This window comes from Polypterus senegalus, chromosome 10 (genome assembly GCF_016835505.1).
Source record: "Polypterus senegalus isolate Bchr_013 chromosome 10, ASM1683550v1, whole genome shotgun sequence".
In the NCBI taxonomy this organism is placed as follows: Eukaryota; Metazoa; Chordata; class Cladistia; order Polypteriformes; family Polypteridae; genus Polypterus; species Polypterus senegalus.
Window position 1 is genome coordinate 168,871,889 of NC_053163.1, and position 20,926 is coordinate 168,892,814.

Below are 20,926 nucleotides of genomic sequence, written 5' to 3' on the forward strand. Positions count from 1 at the left end.
GGAATGTGTTGATGCAAAAAAATGGTTAATTTCTCCATTTTAAAAGTAATTCGACAACACACTAAAGTTTGCAGAAAGTGTAGGGTTCAGGGTACTTTATGAATCCACTGTATGTTTGAAAGAGCAGCAAGATTGCGTTTCACAAATGATTAACAAGTTTGCTCATCTTCCAATGGCCACCCATTGGTAGGCCTGTATTTGGAGTTGAAGCACAGGGTAACCTGCCTTTAACGCGGCCGTATTAAATAATGTGCGGTTTTAAAGCACATTTAATTTGGTTACCAGGCCTGGGCCTAGGGGCACTCGAGGTATTGATGCCCTCGGGCACCGTAGTCATAATCCGACCCCGCCCACTCACTCGCCACGCCCCCAAACCGAATTGTGAATCAACACGCACTACTGAGAAATGGCATCCCGGCCGTGCTTGGTTGCTGCTTTGCTTTCCACGCCTGTGTATCCCAGTCCCGCACACAAAAGGCGCAACAATCATATGTTAATTTAATTATCGATTTCAATTCGACACGCACTCTGGTGGCGCAATGAACGGCTTGTTTTTTTTTCTTTTCTTTCCCCCGTCAGCCGCGCGTGCGTTCGGCGTGGGGGGCTTGTGTATTGCGTTTATGCGGCGTCAGGTCCTCGCTTGCTTGTAGACACCGGTTCTAGGGCTCCTCGTGAGAGGCGCGTGCAAATCCCTTAATGCGCGCAGCATTCGAGGTGTTAATTAGAATTGAATTAGCGGCTCGCCTGCAGACTCCGACCGGCCCGCCATTCACGAAAAGCTCGGCTTGGCGGCTCAGCGGTCAGGGAGCGTCCGTAAATACCTCACCGCAGGCATCAGCGTACAAAGGCGAACGGTGCGCTCCCCAAAATAACAAAAGGATGTCGTTTACGTGGGTAACGTGCTGTCAGCACAGCCGGCGGATGGAAACAACGGGGGGCCCTGATAACAAGCAACGGATCCCTTCAACTACAACTCGCCGTGTCATTTCCTCGACAGCCTCTTCTTTGTTGTGAATGGAGCGAGGACGCGCCAGTTTGGCTTTTTGTACATTTTCCTAATGTAAATATCACTTCAGATTTCTGCAGGCTTATGTCACCATACCGGCGACATCTCACTAGACCGAGTGCGACAAAAGGAGTCGGCTGTCTCTCTCTCTCTAGGTGACGCTTGCAGGCATTTTGTCGACGCCCCCTGTCTTCCGGGGCCGCGCAGCGCGAAGGGAGGGCTGGCGCGCGCACGCGCGTGCAGGCAGGCTCACGAGCTCCAGTCAGTGTGAAGCCGCCTTCTGTCTGCGCCTTTGACACTTGAAAGTTTGTCCGCCGCTCGCGTCCTCCTCACACAGCCATTCGAGGCGAGCCGTCGGGCTGGGAACGTGGTTCGGTGCACCGAGAGCAGCACGGGAGGGATGAGCACATCGCGAACCTTCGGGTAACGGCGACCCCCCCACGGCATTAAAGTTCCCGCTGGAGCTAGCGGGATGGAGTAGGCTGGAGCGCTTGGTTAGCGCGTGCTCAACTCAACCGTAGGACAGGAGCGAAGCGGAGAAAAGATGACCGAAGACGCCGTGCCGGACGCTTCTCTGCAGGCGCCTAAAGATTTGGAGCGGCAGCTTCGTCTGCGACTCTGTGTCTTGAACGAGATTCTCAAAACGGAGAGAGACTACGTGGAGAACCTGCTCTTCCTACAGTCGGTAAGTGTCCCGGCCGCGAGCGAGCGGGTTGGTTCGTTGGTTGGGTGGGTGAGTGGATGCAGACCCTGCCTCCGTTAGGGCTCCGGCAATCCCCGGGGTTGCCCTTGTGGTTGGGGACATTGGAGAGTATGAGGCCAGCTCCGGAGGGCGAGCCGTCTGCCCCCATTGTCCCGTGCGCAGCGACCGGCTACAACTCGGACGACAACCGAGAGCAGATGAAGTCGGGTTTGGAGGGGGTCCGCCGCGGTGGGCGCCCGCCGTTTTCTTTCCAACACACCTGCCTGTCCTTTGAATTCAGGCTGCTGCGGCGGCGGCGGCTCTTGTCACGGGGGTGTCGTGGGCAGACCGGGGCAGCTTTGTCAAGTAGACGGGGTGGCAAGAAGATCATCCTGTGCCCTTGCGCACACAGGCGGTGAAGGATGATGAGGTTCTCCCACCTGGTGATGTGGGCAATGCCACCCACATGGTGAGCTTGTGGAGAGCAGCTCGACACTCTTGTTGATTCCTAACTGCTGTCTGTGTGTTTTGAAGGTAAATCACTGCCTGGAATCGTGAAACCGCCACCAGTTGACTTTCGCTGAACAGGAGAGCAAACTCCTCACTGCCGTGCTTTGTTTATTTATTGAAATAATAAGTTTATACACCTCAGCTTTTGGTGCTCAAGTGGACATCGGTTCCATTTTTTTTTATATACCTTCTCACTTAAAAAGTTAAAAAAGTGCCCGAGTGGTCCTTCAGAGTGATGCCATAGGGGAACCATTTTTGGTTTGCAAAAGACCCATCCACAAGAAGCTTCCAGAAGGAACCTTTTATTTAAGTAGTCATGAATAGATAACAGATTTGTCAAACGCTAGCAGGTTCCTGCTTTTAAAATGACTCTTGCTTTTTTTTTTTTCTTTTGCTTAACACACATTCAGCTCAGGCTTTCATGATCTGTTGTGCCCTGCCTACCATACATTTAAAGATTTCTGTTTTGCCCAGATAGTGGGCACCCCTGAGAACTCTCTTTCCATATTGCAATAGTTCTATGAGGATAACCCTAACCGTTATTTATTTATTTTTTTAAAATGTACTAAACGCAAGTGTAAACTCCTTACTGACTGTGAGGCAGAGGGACTAATTGCTGCCCGGGTGTAAGTTTAGCATCCACTCCTTAAAGTGCCAAAGCGGGTTTATTCAGAACGGTGCCATGAGAGGAAACCATTTTTGGTTGCCAAAAGATCCGTCCATGTGAAGGTTCCGGAACTTGCCTTTGTTTATTTAGATCTGTAACCGGTTCCATGAAAAGATGAAAACCGATTCTGCGAAATAGCAGGGACTTCCTGATTTTTATTAAAAGGCTGCATGCAGTAACACGAGGTTTACTTTGGGCTTGCCCGTTCTGTCCGTATACGTTAAAGGTTTATGCTTTTGTGCAGATTTTTAGAATCTTTTGAGAATCCTTCTTTGTCACACAGTAGTGGGTTCAACACACTCAAGTGCCACTAAAGAACTGTTATTTCTATGAGGGAAAGGTAATTTGCACCCTTTCTGTTCTGCTCACTTATCTCTTATTATATAGTGTCTTTCAAGGCTTGCACCAGCCTAAATCAGATTACGCAAACCAGCAGGGGTGAATGTCTCCTCACTTGAAGCATCTGCAGTTTAGGAGAGCTGTTGTGAATCGCACAGCGTGCCAGGGGTGAGATTTCCAGCTGCCTGTCACAGCTTATCAATATAATCCCCTTAGCTACTCAGCCACCTAGCATGCTGACCAGTCTACAACTGGCAGAAGGAATATCACACACACACACAAAAAAAAAAAAAGCAACCACACCTCTGTTTCCTCCATTTGCATTTCTCAGTAACACCTTATCCGACACCGTGTCTCTCCTAGCAAGAGTCTGTCACCACTGCATCATGGGGGGCCACTCTTGTTTTAATTAAGCTAATTGAGAATTGCCAAAAAAAAACCAAAAACAACCACAGCATTCACATCTTTGGAAGATGGCGAGGGGAGCTGGATCACCGCTCCTTGGAAAACCTACTGGAACAGTTAATTCCGAACGAACGTTAAGGGTGGAAACCGTTGTTCATCTGAGGTGTTAAATTGGGCTGAAGTTCTTCATTAGTTTCTCATGTAGGGAAAGTATTGGAATCGACCAAAGTTTCGATTTCGAGATTTTGATGAGTCTCAACATTTAAGACCTCCCAGTGTCCGATTTATTTTCTCGTAGGGAAAGTATTGTCATCGTCCAGAAATTCGATTTTGAGATTTTGATGAATGTCGACAGCCTAAGAGAAGGTTTATGGATGTGGTTAGAGAGGACGTGTAGGTGATGGGTGTGAGAGAACAAGATACAGAGGACAGAAAGATATGGAAGAAGATGATCCGCTGTGGTGACCCCTAATGGGAGCAGCCAAGAGAAGAAGAAAGAAGACGAATGTCGACATTTTAGACCTCCGAGTCTGATTTACTTTCTCGTAGGGAAAATATTGTAGTTGTCCAGAAATTCGATTTCGAGGTTTTGATGAATCTCAACGTTTTAGACGTCCCTGAGGCCGAAAATGCCATTTTTGGAATTGTGTGTGTAAACGCGATAACTTGAGTAAGCTTTCACTTCGTAAATAAATTCTGCATACAAGTATTAGATTCAAAACGTCGATTTCTATCAACTTTTGGGCTATTTCCGCTAACCAGAAGTGCTACTTTACCTTTTATTCCTGCAGCTGCAGAGTACAATTTATTCAGCTTTTATAATAATTGTTCAATATATTAATTTGATGTTGATGGTTCTTTAATGTGCATAATATAAAAATATAATAGTTATTGTCTTACGGGTTACCCCTCAGATATCCATCCCCATATCTGAATATATGAGAAAATCGAGGGGAGACCACTCCTGATTATTATGTTGATGTCATTTTTTTACTTTGAACGGAGGGAATGGAGAAGAAAAGTAAATTAAAGACCCACCATTTCCGTAGCAGAAAAAGAATAAACGAGCAAGTCAAACTAATGACTGACCAGCGGTTCAGGTCTAGCAGATGGATCCCCAAATGCAAACCCAATAACAATTAGAGGATGAACTCCTCCTTAGGAGAGCCCCCGTCGCATTAGGTGCTTGTGGATTTTCAGGGTTTTGAGTTGCTGTGCCCTCCCTGTGGGTGTCTTAAGTTCAGCCTGTATAGGCCTTGTAAGATTTCGGGTCCATATCCCTAACCCTTAGCACGTGTGTCACTCACTTAGGTGAACTCTGAATGCTTTTCTTTGCCTCACATTTGTGTGACACCACCATACCACCATAGCATCTCCACCTGTGTTTTTTTTTTTCCAAGCCCCAGTCTCTCAGATCAAATGTAAGCCACATGAGCTGAGGGCAAGTCGCCATCAATTAGCACTTCTTTAAGCCACTCTCTGGGGGTTTATAGCTATTTTCAGAATTTGTTGGTTTTTTTTTTGCCTATTATTGATGCCCGTTTTCTTCCTCTCCCTGTTCTATCGCATTCCATTCAGTTCTTTTCTTTTGCCATTAGCGGGTCAAATATTTTGTGTCATTTCCATGAATTCTAGCACGGCCTCTTTGTGCATGGTAGACTGTATTTTTGTGTGTGTGTGTGTGTTTCTTCTGCTTCCCCTTTACTTGCTTGCATGTAAGAAGCCCCCGCTTCGCCTCAACGCTGTCTCGGTGACTGACAGGAAGCCTGCTGGCCTCTTCTGTGACCCGACTGGACACACATGAGGAGTCAAGTGCTTGTGTGGGCCAATTTATTTTGTGCTACCTGAATGCCATCAGCTCGTCTGACGTCTCTCGTCTGGGCTGGAAGTGAAGTGCGTCAGATTACATTGTGCTGTAAGCGGGCGTCTCTTTGTTATTGTGTAGCAAAAGGAGCAGGAAGTGCAAAGACATTGTTGGGCGCTGAGAGGGAACTGAAGAAAATGTGCTGTACTGATGTGCCTGTAACGGTGGGCTGATGAAACAGCACAGCAGCGAGTGATGAATAATACGCGCATGTGGTAACCTGAATGTTTGCAGTCGCATGTGGATTTACCAAACCCGGCTAATGTGTATATATATATATTTTTTTTCTTTTTCACCATTGTCGTACAAAATGTCTTATAAAAATTGCTGTTTTCAGATAAAGTGAAGGAATTGACACCTGTGTGCCCCTTTGCATCCTTTTTTTTTTTTTTTTTACTGGCTTATTACTGTTTCTAATGAAGGTAGCTCGGGGTTAATTGCTGTCTGAGTCACAGGATAGATTAGGGCAGCAGTAGCGTGTGTCGCTTGAGCAGAACAACATTCTTGAAATGCTTAATAGCCTGTGGGTTCTGAATTCTGTCTATTCATGTGCAGCCTGCTCCCGCAGAAGGGTTTTTCGTTTTCTGTTTGTTGCCGTTTTTAAGGATGGTTGCCTTTTAAAAGCCTATTATCTACACCTCTGCTTTCTGTCTCTCTATTTTATTTCCTTTGCTTTTTATGTATCACTAACCCCACCCCCCTCCATTTACACTATGTGAAATCCTTTTATTCATTTTCCTTCCCCCCAGAGATTCAGGGAGGGGTGTTGGTGGCAGCGGCAGAGGGCACAGCTGTATTAGGCATTATTAACACTTTAGTGCTCTGCTTTGAGGCTGGGGAAGCCGTGTCTGTCCGATTATTTACACTGAGATTTAGTTCCATCCCTTAGGACAGATATTATTCTACTGACCCCATCGATCAATTGATCAAATCGCGATTTGGATGTTTCCACGTTCTTAAAATTGAATTAAAAATGTATTGAAATATTTGACCAATTAAACAGATACGCATTTTAGAAGTTAGACTAGTTTGTTGCCAAAGTTTTAAAAATTGAATTCTAATATAGAGAAATATTTGACCAATTAAACAGATAAATGTCTTAGAAGCTAGACTAGTTTGTTGCCAAACTCTTAAAGTTGAATTAAAAATGTTTTGAAATATATGACCAATCCTTCTATATAAAAGCGGTCGGGATTGTCCTTCCGTCCCGTGAGTGCTACGCAGGCGCGGAGTTTCACACACGCCCCGTCTATTTTGCAATGCACGATGGGATTTGTAGTTTCGTTTTTCCAGGTAAAAGATGATTTTCTACTCCAGACTGTGCGATATCTTCTTCTTTCTTACTATATAAAAGCGGCCGGGATTGTCCTTCCGTCCTGTGAGTGGAAAGCGTAGCGGACTGTTTGACTTATGTTAGGTAGATTGCCCAGAGGGGACTGGGCGGTCTCGTGGTCTGGAACCCCTACAGATTTTATTATTTTTTTTCTCCAGCTTTTGGAGTTTTTTTTTGTTTTTTCTGTCCACCCTGGCCATTGGACCTTACTTATTCTATTTTAATTAATGTTGACTTATGTTTATTTTTTTATTGTGTCTTCTATTTTTCTATTCATTTTGTAAAGCACTTTGAGCTACATTTTTTTTGTATGAATATGTGCTATATAAATAAATGTTGATTGATTGATTATCACAGACTTACTACTTGCAGCTTGAGGTACGAAGCGACATGATGTGAGCAGAGTTCTGGTGCTCCCTTCGTCCCCCCGCTTTGTGCGCGATGCGCTGGAAAAACAGACAAAATTATGTCTCTGGAAATAATTAACGTTGATGGAGTACAAATGCCTCACCGCGTAGTAAATATCAGGGGGGTTCAAAAGGGCGACCTCAATATAGAAAAAAAGTTTAAATTTCATCACAAAAATAACAGAAACTACGAGTATTAAAGTAATACCGCTCAGATGCAATATAACCAAATTAATGAGTCTGTATAAAATATCAAATTGATCTACATATTGAATTGCCTTAAGAAGTGGTCAACTTAAAAGTTGGTCGCCTTAAAAGGCGGGTTAGCCTAGTTAAGTAGATAAGCGTCTTAGAAGTTAGACTAGGTTGTTGGCAAGTTTTTAAAATTAAATTAAAATATATTGAAATATGTGACCAACTAAACAGATGAGCATTTTAGAAGCTAGACTAGTTTGTTTCCAAATTCTTAAAATTGAATCTTTCTATTATATAAAAAAAATCTTGGGATGAGACGATACTTTTTCAGAGAGAGAATTTCAAGTCCCGCGAGACGAGACTTTGTGTTCGAGAGGAAGTGTGAACCTAACGCGTCCAAGCGGGGCAGAATTAAAAGACAAATAGTACAAGAAGAGAAGACAAAGTAGAACGTTGTTAATGAAAGTACTAAAATTTGAAAGTCTCAAAAAAATGATAGTAAAGATCGCATTAGCGTTAACAAAATATTACTTGGTCAAATAATGGAACAGCGAAAACGGATCAAATATATGGACATGGGTGGTATGACAGAAGTATGTAGATATTGTTCAGCTTTAAAGTTTAAGTCAGAGACTTGTAGGTCGTGTAATTCATGTTTTCATCAGAGAAAAGTAGTGTTTCTTTCCAATGAAGAGGCGTATCCACGAGAATTAAGTTTTGGTGTTTGGTGGAAGTGAAATCCGCATACGCGAGTGGCAGAGACGCAAAGTTGCTGGCACGGCCACGGTCCACTCACTTCTCACCTGTGTTAGTGCTATTGTCGGACACACGGTTCCTTCGCTTTCTGCTCCAAATGGGGTTGAAAATAAAAGACAAAAAGTAGAAGACAAAGTAGAATGCTGTAAAGAGGTTCAACAACATTGGAGCGATACACATGCAGTGCAGGTTACAGATTATGAAAGTGCTAAAAATTCTAAAGTCTCAAAAAACTGATAGTAAAGATCGCGAAAGTGAAATCCACATATGCAAGTGGCAGAGACACAAAGTGGCTGGTGTGTAGCGCAGGCTGGGGGGGTTGGCGAGCAAAGTGAGCAGGGTGTGAAGCCCTAGTGTTAATAAATTGAAAAATTTGACCAATTAAACAGATAAATGTCTTAGAAGTTAGACTAGTTTGATGTTTTAAATTGTAGTAAAGTATATTGAGATATTTGACCAGTCAAACAGATAAGTGTCTCATAGGTATGTTTATGCATTTCAAAGAAAAAAACAGAACAAAAGACCAATTTCATGTCATTTTTAAGTCTACGCATTTTCCTCCATCTCTTTTCCCCGTGAGTCAGCCTGTATTGACTGGGCTCTTTTGTTATTTTGGGCGACAGAACTTGTCGTGTGAAGGCCCAGAGTCCAGTCCAGCGCTCGTTCCTGCTTTGCACCTGTTAACCTCCAATCGCCTCTTACTGCGTAACAAACAAAACGTGTTCAAAATACAAATGGCTACCTTGGGGCCCATCTGCACCACTTCAATTTTATTTAAGAAAAGCAGACACTAGTCTCTCTTTTTCGCTGTTTCCTCCACACCATGCTGGTGTTTTTCAGACTCTCAAAATTGAGACTTTTGGAAATGTGTTATATAGATATATAGATATAGATAGATATAGATAGATATATATATATATATAGGTGTGTGTGTGTGTGTATATACTTTTGGAAACGTTATGTATGTATGTATGCATGCATGTATGCATGCATGCATTCATTTTCTAACCCGCTTAATCCGAACACAGGGGTCTGCTGGTGCCAATCCAGCCAGCACAGGGTGCAAGGCAGGAAGCAATCATGGGCAGGACACCAACCCACCGCAGACTATATATATATATATATATATATATATATATATATATATATATATATATATATATATATATATATATATATATATATATATATATATATATATATATATATATATATATATATATATATATATATATATATATATATATATATATATATATCTGCTCAAACAAATTAAAGGAACTCTTTGAAAACACATCAGATCTTAATGGGGAAAAAGAAATCCTCCTGGATATCTATACTGATATAGACTGGGTAATGTGTTAGGAACGAAAGGATGCCACATCGTTTGATGGAAATGAAAATGATCAACCTACAGAGCCCTGAATTCAAAGACGCCCCAAAAATCAGAGTGAAAAATGATGTGGCAGGCTAGTCCATTTGGCCCAAATTGAATTGCAGCAACTCCAAATTGTACGCAGCACTTTGTATGGCCCCTGTGTTCTTGTATACATGCCTGACAACATCGGTGCATGCTTCTAATGAGATGACAGATGGTGTTGTGGGGGATCTCCTCCCAGATCTGGACCAGGGCATCACTGAGCTCCTGGACAGTCTGAGGTGCAACCTGGTGGCATTGGATGGACCAAAACATAATGTCCCAGAGGTGTTCTATTGGATTTAGGTCAGGAAAGTGTGGTGGCCAGTCAATGGTATCAATTCCTTCATCCTCCAGGAACTGCCTGCATACTCTCACCACATGAGGCCAGGAATTGTCGTGCACCAGGAGCCACTGTACCAGCATAGGGTCTGACAATGGGTCCAAGGATTTTATCCTGATACCTAATGGCAGCCAAGGTGCCTTTGTTAAGTCTGTAGCGGTCTGTGTGACCCTCCATGGATAAATTCCTTAAAGTTCAAGTTCACGTGGTTGTCCACATATATTGGCCCGTTTGCTTTTTTTAAGGCGTTGTAACAGAACTTAATAATAATTCTTTACACTTACTGTATTTAGCGCTCTTCTCCATACTGAAGGCACTTTTTCATAGTGAGTGGGGAGCCACTTGAACCACCACTATTGTGTGGCAGCCATCTTTGTGCCAGTACGCTCGCCACACTGGCACTAGAAGGTGGTGAGTTGGTGAGAGAGACAGTGCCAGTTAGAGACATGGGGTGATTGAGGGGCCAGAGCGACTAGGCCATGGTGGGTAATTTATCCAGGACCTCTTTATGAAGGATGGCCATTGATCTTTTATGACCACAAAGAGTCAGGAGTTCAGTTTTTATGACTCCTCCGAAGGAAGGAGCCATTTTTACTGCACTGGGGCACTGGGATCCCCGTTCAGACCAGAGTGTAAGTGCCCCCTGCTGGTCTCACCAACGCCTCTTGCAGCAGCAACCCTAGCTTTTCCTTGGTGGTTTCCCATCCAAGTACTGGCCGGACTTGAACATGCTTGGCTTCGGGTGTCTGACGTCTTGTAAAGTGCTTGTCTTGTGATTGCCTGGTGCTCACTCCAGCACTGGTTCCTGTGTTTCACTTGATATTCCAGATAAAGACTCCATCCACACTACTATGATCTCATTTTAAAAGCATCTTTAAACAAAAACGATTCACACTAGCATGTTCATCATTTATTCTGTGCCCACACTAAAATGACCGAAAACGCATGTGGCGTAGATATTCGCCAACACTGAGCATGTTCGCCTTGGTGGAAAAATCTTTAAAGGGATGTTCTAATGCCACCGACCACTGGATCTGCTTTAATCTGAAATCTGTAAATTATTTGCCTTTTGTGCATGTGCGCGCCATTCATACGGTACAAAACACAATGGGGATGCCTACAGGGGAAACATTTCAACAAGCGCCATGGAACGCAACACCTCGGTGTACACAGTAGATGTAGCAGCGCCAGAAAAAGACGAGGACCAGAGGCGTATCAAGCTGGTGAGGAATTCGGACTGCGCATCAGCGGGGACAAAAACAAAAGTGTCGGTGCTGGGTAACGACAGTGCAGCCCATGTAGACCTAAACAACAGATAACTGAACTGTGTAGAGCAGGTGATATACTTGGGGCATTTGATAACCAGCAGCAGTGACTGCAGTAAAGAAATACAGTGGAGAATTGGGATCACAATATCCGTAACGAGCAAAGTGCCAATACTGGATGCATGTGTGTTTTCCACGTTGCTATATGCATGTGAATCCTGGACTTTAAAAGTGGAGATATAAGGAGGTTAAATGCATTTGTAATGGGGTTTTATAGGTGAAGAATGAGAATATGCTGGAAGGATATGGTGAGCGGCCAAAAGACTTGTGAAGCTTTGAACAGAGGAGTAACGGCGGTTGACATCATTAAAGCAAGGAAACTGCTGCTGTTTGGGCAAATGTGCAGATTGGGAGACAACAGATTGATAAGAGACAGCAGTGCTTGGTTGCCTGAAAAGAGGAAGATGGTGAAGATGATGGCTGGATGATATCAACAAGCAGTTCATATGGCTCTGGAAAGTTGACCTCAACCATCCATAGACCCTGCGGGGTGCAAATGAAGGAAATACACGTGAGGAGAAAGTCCAGAGGAGAGCAACTTGGCTGATTCCAGGGCCTCAGGGGATGAGTTATGAGGAAGATTAAAGGGGTTCAGTCGTTACAGAGATGAAGAGGAGACCTGACTGAAGGGTTTGAAATGATGAAGGGAATTGGAACAGTGGATTGAGACGGTGACTTTCAAATGAGGTCATCTCGGTCACTTCGGTCTACTGATCAGTTGTTTCTGGTGGTCCCTAAATCTGTCTGTCTGTTTGTCTTATAGTGCCTTTCAAATCTATCTATCTAGAATGAGTGAAATTAGAAACAGATTATATCACAATTTATATTTAGTCAGAGTCGTTACCCAATAATTGCCTTTGACTCCGTCTCCATGGCCCTGTTCAAAACTTGACTTGATGCCGTTTTGGAGGAATTGGGTGGGCAGGACTGGTGAGCTTCATTGGGGCTGAATGGCCTGAGCTCATCCAGAATGTTCTAGTGTGTCTCCCAACCTGTGTAACAGTTTGATTGAGAAAGCACAAATGACTTTATTAGTACTCTTCATAGTCTTAGGGTGTTGCACCGCGTTCACCATTATGGATGAAGTGATCAGTCAAGCAAAACGCCACCTTACATTGTCTAACTAAAAAAGAATATTACAATATGCAGGCTTATGAGGCTCCTTTGGGGGGGCTAGGCCTAATGAAGGGGCCTGAGGTGCCTCATAAGCTTGCATATTGTAATATTCTTTTTGTTAGCTAATAAAAGGTGTCATTTTTTGCGTGGCTTCTCACTTAGTGCACTACTATGTAGTAGAGTTCCCAGAGGTCCACTTCAGTGTCTTCATGGAAGTGACCTCTTCAGTAAGCCTGTGTGACGTTTGGTACCCTCCTGTAATTGGGAGGTTTTCAGTGTTGAAAGCTGGTGATCTTTGTCCTTTGTCCCCACCAGGACAGATTCTTTGTCTTACATTGCACTTTCTTTTTGTCCCATTTTTGTTTTTTCCTTTCACCTGAAAGCCTTCCTTCGTCTAATTTTATCCCTGCATTCACTAGCGTGTTGGAGAGATACGACCAAGTCGTCGGCAGCAGGCCTAAATGAGTGGGTGCCGGTTTGGGTAATTATATGCCTTTTTGAGCACTAAGGGTCTCCACCCTGACAGCTGGGCACATGCCGCTGTGAGTGCTGCTGCAGTGGCACTTCGCTTTGAGCTCGGATGTTCAACACAAATCCCCAAAGGTAACTTTTGCGGTTTCCCGCTATTGCACGCTTTGAAGGCTCATTTGGTCTCGTCTGGCTGCAGGCTAGTGCTGTGCCGTGCCATATGCTTGGGGGCTAACCTCATGGTGGAGATGCAGAGGGCGGCACTTTGGGAGTGGGGGGAGGAGGAGGAGTAGGAGGAGGTGGAGTCGCAGTCTGGATCTGTCTGTCTTGGCTCTGACACCTTCCTCCTCCTCCTCCTCCTCAGACTGAATGCTTAAAGCACAAGATCGCCTTCCTTATCTTTTATCTCTTTGGATGCAAAATGATTTCTTTTCTCTGCAGTGGTAATGAAAGTTTGGGGGTTGGTTAAAAAAATGAGATAAGCTTTGATTTCACATAGCTTTTTTTTTTAATTTAAAGGTTTTATCTTTCGTTTCTTTCACAAGCTGTAGATAATTGTTTTCTTTCCCCTACTGCTGTCAGATTTGAGATTAGAGGGTGTGCACTTGTGAACTTTGTTTTATCCTGGGGCTGCTTTAGCTGACTGAGGGGTGGTGGCTGCTTGTTTTTGTTTTTTTTTTTTTTTTTCTCGTGTTTTTAGAAGGTGGGGCAGCAGGGGTTGCAGGATCCTTCACCACATTCCTCCGCGGAGAAACCAAACGAGTCTTAAAATAGGACAAGTACTGAAACCAGCTCTGCCTAATATTTAGCATATATTTTTTTTTCTTTTTACACCGAGTTATGATGCTCATGTTTTATTCATCAAAGGCACGAGGAACACATGAGTGGTGTGTTGGTAGGCTGCCATTGGAATATTACAGGCTCACCTCACTGTAATATCTCCAGGCCTCTGGGATGTGCTCAGATGATCATTTTACATGCGCTACCCGTCAAAAGTTTCACAACGTGCTTGCAGTTCAATGCCTTCATGCTTTATGAATGGCAGCACGTTGCCGCAGTGTGTGGCACTGCTGCCTCGCAGTTAGGAGACCCGGGTGTTCGCTTCCCGGTTCCTCCCTGGGTGGAATTTGCTTGTTCTCCCGGTGTCTGCGTGGGTTTCCTCCCACAGTCCGAAGACATGCAGGTTCGGTGTATTGGTGATCCTGAATTGTCCCTGGTGTGTGTGCACGCCCTGCCTGGGTTTTGTTTCCTGCCTTGCGCCCTGTGTTGGCTGGGATTGGCTCCAGCAGACCCCCGTGACCCTGTAGTTAGGATATACTGGATTGGATGATGGATGGATGTTTCATGAAATCAAGACATAGAAAAGAGTCTAGTGTTCAAAATATCATTCAAATTGTTGATTCGTCAAAGTAGCCTGCACCTTTTTGCCGATCCAACAGATGAGCTGTGGTAGCCCTTTGGATTCAGAATGCCAGCCACTCTGTGCACGTCTCCAACAGACGAAGCAGCCCAGACCATCGCACTTCCTCCTCCACGTTTGTCATTTGGTGTCACACACTGTGGAACCATCCTGTCCCCAACCCGACGGCGTACAAACCCCCTGCTTGATGAACCAAACGCGTCAGCTTTTGATTCATCAGTCCATAAGACTTTTTTTTTTTCTTTTTTTCTGCAGACTGGCAGTAACACCACAGCCTGGCATTTCAAGGCCCCTATCTTGTCCTTTAAGGGTTGGCCTTCTTCCTGCCACTCGCCCTGTCAAACCTGCAACACAAAGTCTCCTCTTCACAAAACAAACTGACACTCGCTTCTGTCGCCCTGCACTGTTGATCATGCAATAAACCTGTCTTCTGATTGGCTGGTGACTTTGGCTCTGCCAGATCTCACCCTATCAGAGTTTCTTTTACTTTCCATTTGCCTGTGGATTGTGCAGGACACCATTGGACTCTTCAGTTTCTCTAAATGAAAGGCCTTCACTCCTAAGGGCACTGATGCTCAGTCTCATTCCATTTGATAATTGTCGTTTTCTCGCCATTTTCGCTGGAATATTGTCCAAGTAGGACTTCAAAGGGTGTACTAACACAGTGTGTTCCAACTCTGCTTTAAGACAGATGGAGAATTTTTAAGTAATCAACACAAGTTGGGACACCCATGCAAATTGTTCGCTTCAACTTGCAAGACTTAATTTACTTTAATGGATTACAGCCTACAGATGTTCTGCCGCAATTCGTTTTTCCCTGCTCACCTTTTCACCATTTAATGCCATTCATTGGATTTCATCGGATTAAATGTGAAGAAAAACTGGAATTTTTTTTTTTTTTTGCAGTTTGGAAGGCAGCCTGAAGTTTTCAACAAGACCCCTTGAAGGAATCTCTGAGCTGGAGAAACTTGATTCCCTGGTCTGATGTCACCAAGATTAGCTGAGGTCATGTCTGGAGGAGTCCAGGCACTGCTCATCACGTTCTTACCCTTAGCTATGGTGCAGTGGCATGCAGAGGGGGCAACGGCCCCAGGCATCCATATTGATCATCCAGTGCAATCCGTGTCCCATTTTTGAACAGGCACATAAATCGGGGTCTGATTTTATGATTGATTATTTTGGGTTTCCAGACCCGACTTATACACAAGTACAGTATATAAGGTAAGTTCTTCTTGCCTCCTCCAATCTCACATCAGTTTCTCAGACACATCGAATTGTGTTGCAGCAGCGCAGCCACTTTGACACTTTTAATTTAAAACCAACTTCATATTTCCTTCTGATCGAACGCTCGTTGTAGATAAGGGATGCTCTTACGATAAAGGTATATGAGGGTGTGAGATACAAAAAAAAAAACACAAATCGGTGCAAATGTCGCTTTTCATAATAGTTTGGGTATTACCGTGTGGTCACATGGGCACAATACATAGGAGAAAAAAAGGCCGTGTGCTCCGTGGTGACTCTCTCAGGTGGGCGTTAGCATAACGTAATCTCTTGGACCAATAGTGTGAGTGTTCTGCATTTGACTTATAATGACTGACATTATACGGTAAAATCAAGCCCCGACTTATGTGGTATTTAATTTGAATGAAGTTTTTATTTCTTATTTAATATTCATATGCCTTCTTTACCGTTCACTTTGACAGTACCTCGCCTTAGGGGGCGTATAATCAAGGAGTTTGCCCCCGGGTATCTTCTAGCCTCTGCACGCCACTGCTCTGGTGACGAGCTGTGGGTTGTGACGGACCGAACTGAAGTGCAGAAACGAGACGGATCTTAAATTCAGATTCTCGGTGGCGTTCAGGCGTGTTCCATTTTTTGTTTTCCAGAGTGTTTTCTGAAAGTGGCTTATTTAACGATATTTTTGTAAAAATGCACGTGTCTGTGACAGATGACTTGACACGTGGGTTGAGCGCTACAAGTAATGGGAGATTTTTGTTCATGGAAGCGCTGGTCACCGTAGACCTCCAGTTCTGCCAGACACTTTTATCTCCTTTCTATATGAAAACCGTGAGATTGAAAATTCTTCTCAGCCATCACTACCAACGTACACGGGGTAAGCAAGTTGAGATTTTCGAGTGTGGATTGTTGCTTTAAATTGTACTTTTAGGCCTTTGGCAGGATCCCGACTTTGGCTTCGTGCTTATCATGACACATTGTTTTCATTATATATTTTGCTTTGTTGAATCGAAGAAGCGCCTGGTATTGTTCCTGATGGCCTGTGCGAAAGAATTCATAAATAAATGTATGCTTCGTGTAGTTTCGGCACCTCCAGTTACAGCTATAGTCTGTGCTTTCTGTCCATTTCTCATTTTCACCTGCCCAGACATTCATAAAATGCACGATTTGAGATCGAGAGGTGGGATTTCACTCTGTCAGGAGGTTTCCATCAGCACATCGCATACAGAAAAAAAATAAAGGCCTCGGGAGCGGAGTGGGCCAGGCAGCATCAGACGAGAGCAGAGTGTGTGTGTGTGTGTAAAGGAGCTCAAGGTGGAGAAGTTCTTTGGGCTGGGGGGAAAAAAAAATTGTCAATCTTGCCATTTCATTATTGTCATGCAACAGAGATGTTGTCATGAATTCCGTTTTCTTGTTACTCGGATCTTTTCGATGAGATCTCCTCACTTGGGGTTTAGCTTGCTAAAGAGCGCACAGCACTTCCCAGCTCCCATATGCCTCAGGATCTTCTGCCTGTTTGCAGTTCAAATCTATCTCCACAATTTGTCACCTCCATCCATTTTCACACAATGAACAGCTACCTGGTAGCTCGAGTCTTCACAGCGGAGTCTCGTTCAGGGTAGGAGGACGCAGGGCAAGCGTGGCAACGCCAGATAACGCTGACTCTGTATATCCCGTCCTTTAAGAACTGAATTCAGTTTCTGTTCTTTTCTGTGTCACTGTAGGACGACAAAAAAAAATGTACCAGTAGACGGTGTGCCTTCCCTGTGTAGCACCTGGTCACATTAATGAAGATCGCCTCCCTCCTCAACAACAACAACAACAACATTTATTTATATAGCACATTTTCATACAAAACAGTAGCTCAAAGTGCTTTACATATTAAAGAATAGAAAAATGAAAGACATAATTATAAAAAATAAATCAACATTAACATCGAATAAGAGTAAGGTTCAATGGCCAGGGGGGACAGAAAAAACAAAAAAAACTCCAGACGGCTGGAGAAAAAATAAAATCTGTAGGGATTCCAGACCATGATACCGCCCAGTCCCCTCTGGGCATTCTACCTAACATAAATGAAACAGTCCTCTTTGGATTTAGGGTTCTCACGGAAGGGCTTGATGATGATGATGGTCACGTAGACTTCTTCCTTTTAATCCGTCCATCATTGTTGGAGCATCATGAAGCTTTGAGTAGGTGGAGGTGGCGCAGGCCACCACCACAAAGAAACCGTCTTTAATGAATCTCCAATTGTTTGAAAAGGAGCCGTCTGCTTAGCACGTTCAGCCAATTTAACAGCGGAGTCCACCTTCCTAACCGCGGTGATGAACAGACCCAACTTGGTCCTCGCACAACCGTTTGGCCTTATTGTCCTCTAATCCTCTGGCACACACTGTGAACTCTTAGCCGAGGCTCGTTCTTCTTTGTATCTCCTTCCTTTCTTGCTCTTGGTTTCAAGACCACACCGACAAGCGGCCTCTCTTCTCTCGCTTCACTTTGAATTATTTTTAATCCTTTTCTTTATGAGGTTTAACAGTCTCTGCTGTTCACCAAGCCTGGACTTCCACTGCCATGCCTTTACTGTTCTATCGTCTTAGTGTGCTAGCCGTCCATGCACGACCCAAATGTATTTATTTTTTTCCCCAGCTCTGGCACGTTCTCTGTCACCCTTTAGTTAGGGTAGCAGGGTGACGCAGTGCGTAGCACCGTTTTCTCGCATTTCCTCCATGATTGGCTGTTGCCTCTGTCCAGGTCTGGATGGGTACCATTGTTTTTCCTCCAATTCCTGTGCTATTGAGTGACAGTGGTAATTTTTGGGTTCCCGGCCCTTATGTGCGAATCTGACCACCGGTGATCCAGCAAACTCGCTAGACCGGCACCCCACAGGTCCCAATGATGCCAACCTTGAACGATAACTTGAGGAGCCAGAGTTGAAGGATTTGCATACCGACTCTACAGTCCTGAGTTTTAAGCTGAGCGGGTCGAGGGCCACTTCATGTCTTGAACCAGATTAAACCAGTTTGCACAATGTTATGTTATCTGCACATTGCATCCTGGGCTGACTTAAAACATTTGAGACACAGTTGGTTCCATTTCTTTTGTTTCTCCAATTGGAGTGCAGGCAAGATAACCTGATTGGCTCAGAGTCACACACTGGTGTCAGCAGTGGGATTTGAACCCACAACCTCGGGGCTTTTAGTTCATAGCGCTTGCCTTCATTACTACATCACCTTTGGATACCCCTGTCTTAAAGGTTTGTACACACTCCCAGACTCCTCCTTGTGTCTTCCAGTCTGGCCCTCTCATTGGCTGAGACGTTTTACTGATTAGTTCCTCTGTTTGAATCGTGTTTGCTCAGTGAAGTACCTTGACAGTGGCGGATGCTGCTAATGGTGACATGTTAAAATAAACACACATTGATGTGGCCTTGCTGCTCGCTTGCTGTCTCGTGACCTGATTTCCTATCCATTCTGAGGCTGCCTCAGTGCTCTTCTTCACACTCGGGCGCTTTGTGGTTTTTACCAGCAGAAGTAACTGTGAGTTCTGAAGAGTTTTATGGTCTTTGAGACAGGCTGGTCAGTCCTAACATTTTCCAGATCTCTTGTTTCAAGAGTTTTCTATTTGACTTCTTCGGTTAACTTGCATTGGTGTCTCCTGCAGCAGCACAATGGCTTCAGCCAGACCCTCTCATTGGCTTTGATGTTCTAACTACGTGGGTGAGATGAGGTGATTATTCTGTTTTGGTGTCTTTTAAGGATTCTTAGGGTTTTGCATGGTTTGTAGCCCTCTCTTCCTGGTAGCCGTGGTGGAGCTGGTTATCTTAAGGCCGCATTGCATTAGACGACTTTTCCAGTGTTTTTCGGTCATAGCCTTCATTTATGTAATCTTAGCAAGGCTTCTGTGAAGACGAGTCCCTCGATGTGACATACATGGCGACCCACTCCAGCTAGAATGCCAATCGCCTGGTCATACAACCAATGAATGCTCATCCGGAATTACAACGCATAGAATGCAGTGACGTGGAATAAGGAAAGGCCGTGTGTAGGACCTCAAACGGAAGAGAACTCGAATCTGTCTGATGTCTTGTGTTTGACAGAATGGGAAAAAGAAATAAAATTACAAGTGAACTTGCCAGTGTACACCGCACCATAACCGACAGACAGCACACTATTGGCTGTCAGTAAAGGGGGGTCGAGCATGACTGTACCGCAAAAGTCATCACAGGGTCGCCAAATGTGACGTGCCCAGCGATTTTTCAGTTTGTAGGAACTGATTTCAGTTGGCAAGTCTGTCATACCGTCCGAGTCCCTCGAAGTCCTGTAGTGTTCTGCTGAAGCTTTATAGCACACTGGTGAGGCCTCATCAGGAGTCCTGGGTGCAGTTTGGGTCTCCAGGCTACAGCACAAGAAAAGGTCCAGAGAAGAGCAACTAGGCCGATAAGTTATGAGGGAAGATTAAAAGTGCTGAGCCTTATCGGAGACTAAGAGGAGACCCGACCTGAAGTGTTCAAAATTATGAAGGGAATTAGTCCAGTGGATGAATACGGTGACTTCAAATGAGTTCAGCAAGAAGATGGGGCCACAGTTGGTAACTTAAGGGTAGATTTCAGCAAACATTAGGAAGTTTGTGTAAGGAGGAGAACCAAAGACACATGGAGTAAGTGACCAAGTAGTGTGGTGGACAGCAGGACCTTAAGGACCTTCAAAACTCATCTGTGAAGTTATTTTAGAAGAATGGAGTGGATAGGACTGATGAGCTTCGTTGGGCTGAATGGCCCATCCTCACCTAGATTGTTCTAACTTGAGTACACAGTGGGAGGTCTGAAACTTCAAAGTATCCCTCATGAGGAGGACTTAGGAGTCATAGTGGTCTCATCACTATCTACTGCCATTAAGAAGGCTAACAGAATGTCCGGTTATATAGCGCCTTGATGTGTGCAGTACAAGTCACAGGAGGTTCTGCTCAAGCTTTACAACACACTGGTGAGGCCTCATCTGGAGTTCTGGGTGCAGTTTTGGTCTCCAGGCTACAAAAAGGACAAAGCAGCAGAAGAAAAGGTCCAGAGAAGAACGACTAGGCTGATTCCAGGACTACAGAGGAGGAATTATGAGGAAAGATTATAAGTGCTGAGCCTTTACAGGAAATGAAGAGGAGACCTGACTGAAGTGTTTAAAATGATGAAGGGAATTAGTTTAGTGGATCGAGACGGTGTCTTTAAAATGAGTTCATCAAGAACATGGCGACACAGTTGGAAACTTGTTAAGGAGAAGTTTTACAGAAACATTAGGAAGTTTTTCTTCACACAGAGAACCAGAGACGTGGAATAAGTGACCAATTAGTGTGATGGACAGCAGGACTTTAGGGACCTTTAAAACTCAATTTGATGTAATTTAGAAGAATTAAGTCGACAGGACAGGCGAACTTTGTTGAGTTAGAT

At 44.3% G+C, this 20,926-nt stretch overlaps 1 protein-coding gene across 1 annotated transcript; it reads left to right on the forward strand.

Moving 5' to 3' along the window:
• Nucleotides 1-565: 565 nt before the first annotated feature.
• Nucleotides 566-14,635, forward strand: LOC120538022 (phosphatidylinositol 3,4,5-trisphosphate-dependent Rac exchanger 2 protein-like). The gene is made up of 2 exons (XM_039767387.1): nucleotides 566-1,691; nucleotides 14,509-14,635. Exons 1-2 carry the CDS (start codon nucleotides 1,551-1,553, stop codon nucleotides 14,632-14,634), a joined length of 267 nt encoding a protein of 88 aa, XP_039623321.1. The 5' UTR covers nucleotides 566-1,550; the 3' UTR covers nucleotide 14,635.
• The last annotated feature ends 6,291 nt before the right edge of the window (nucleotides 14,636-20,926 follow it).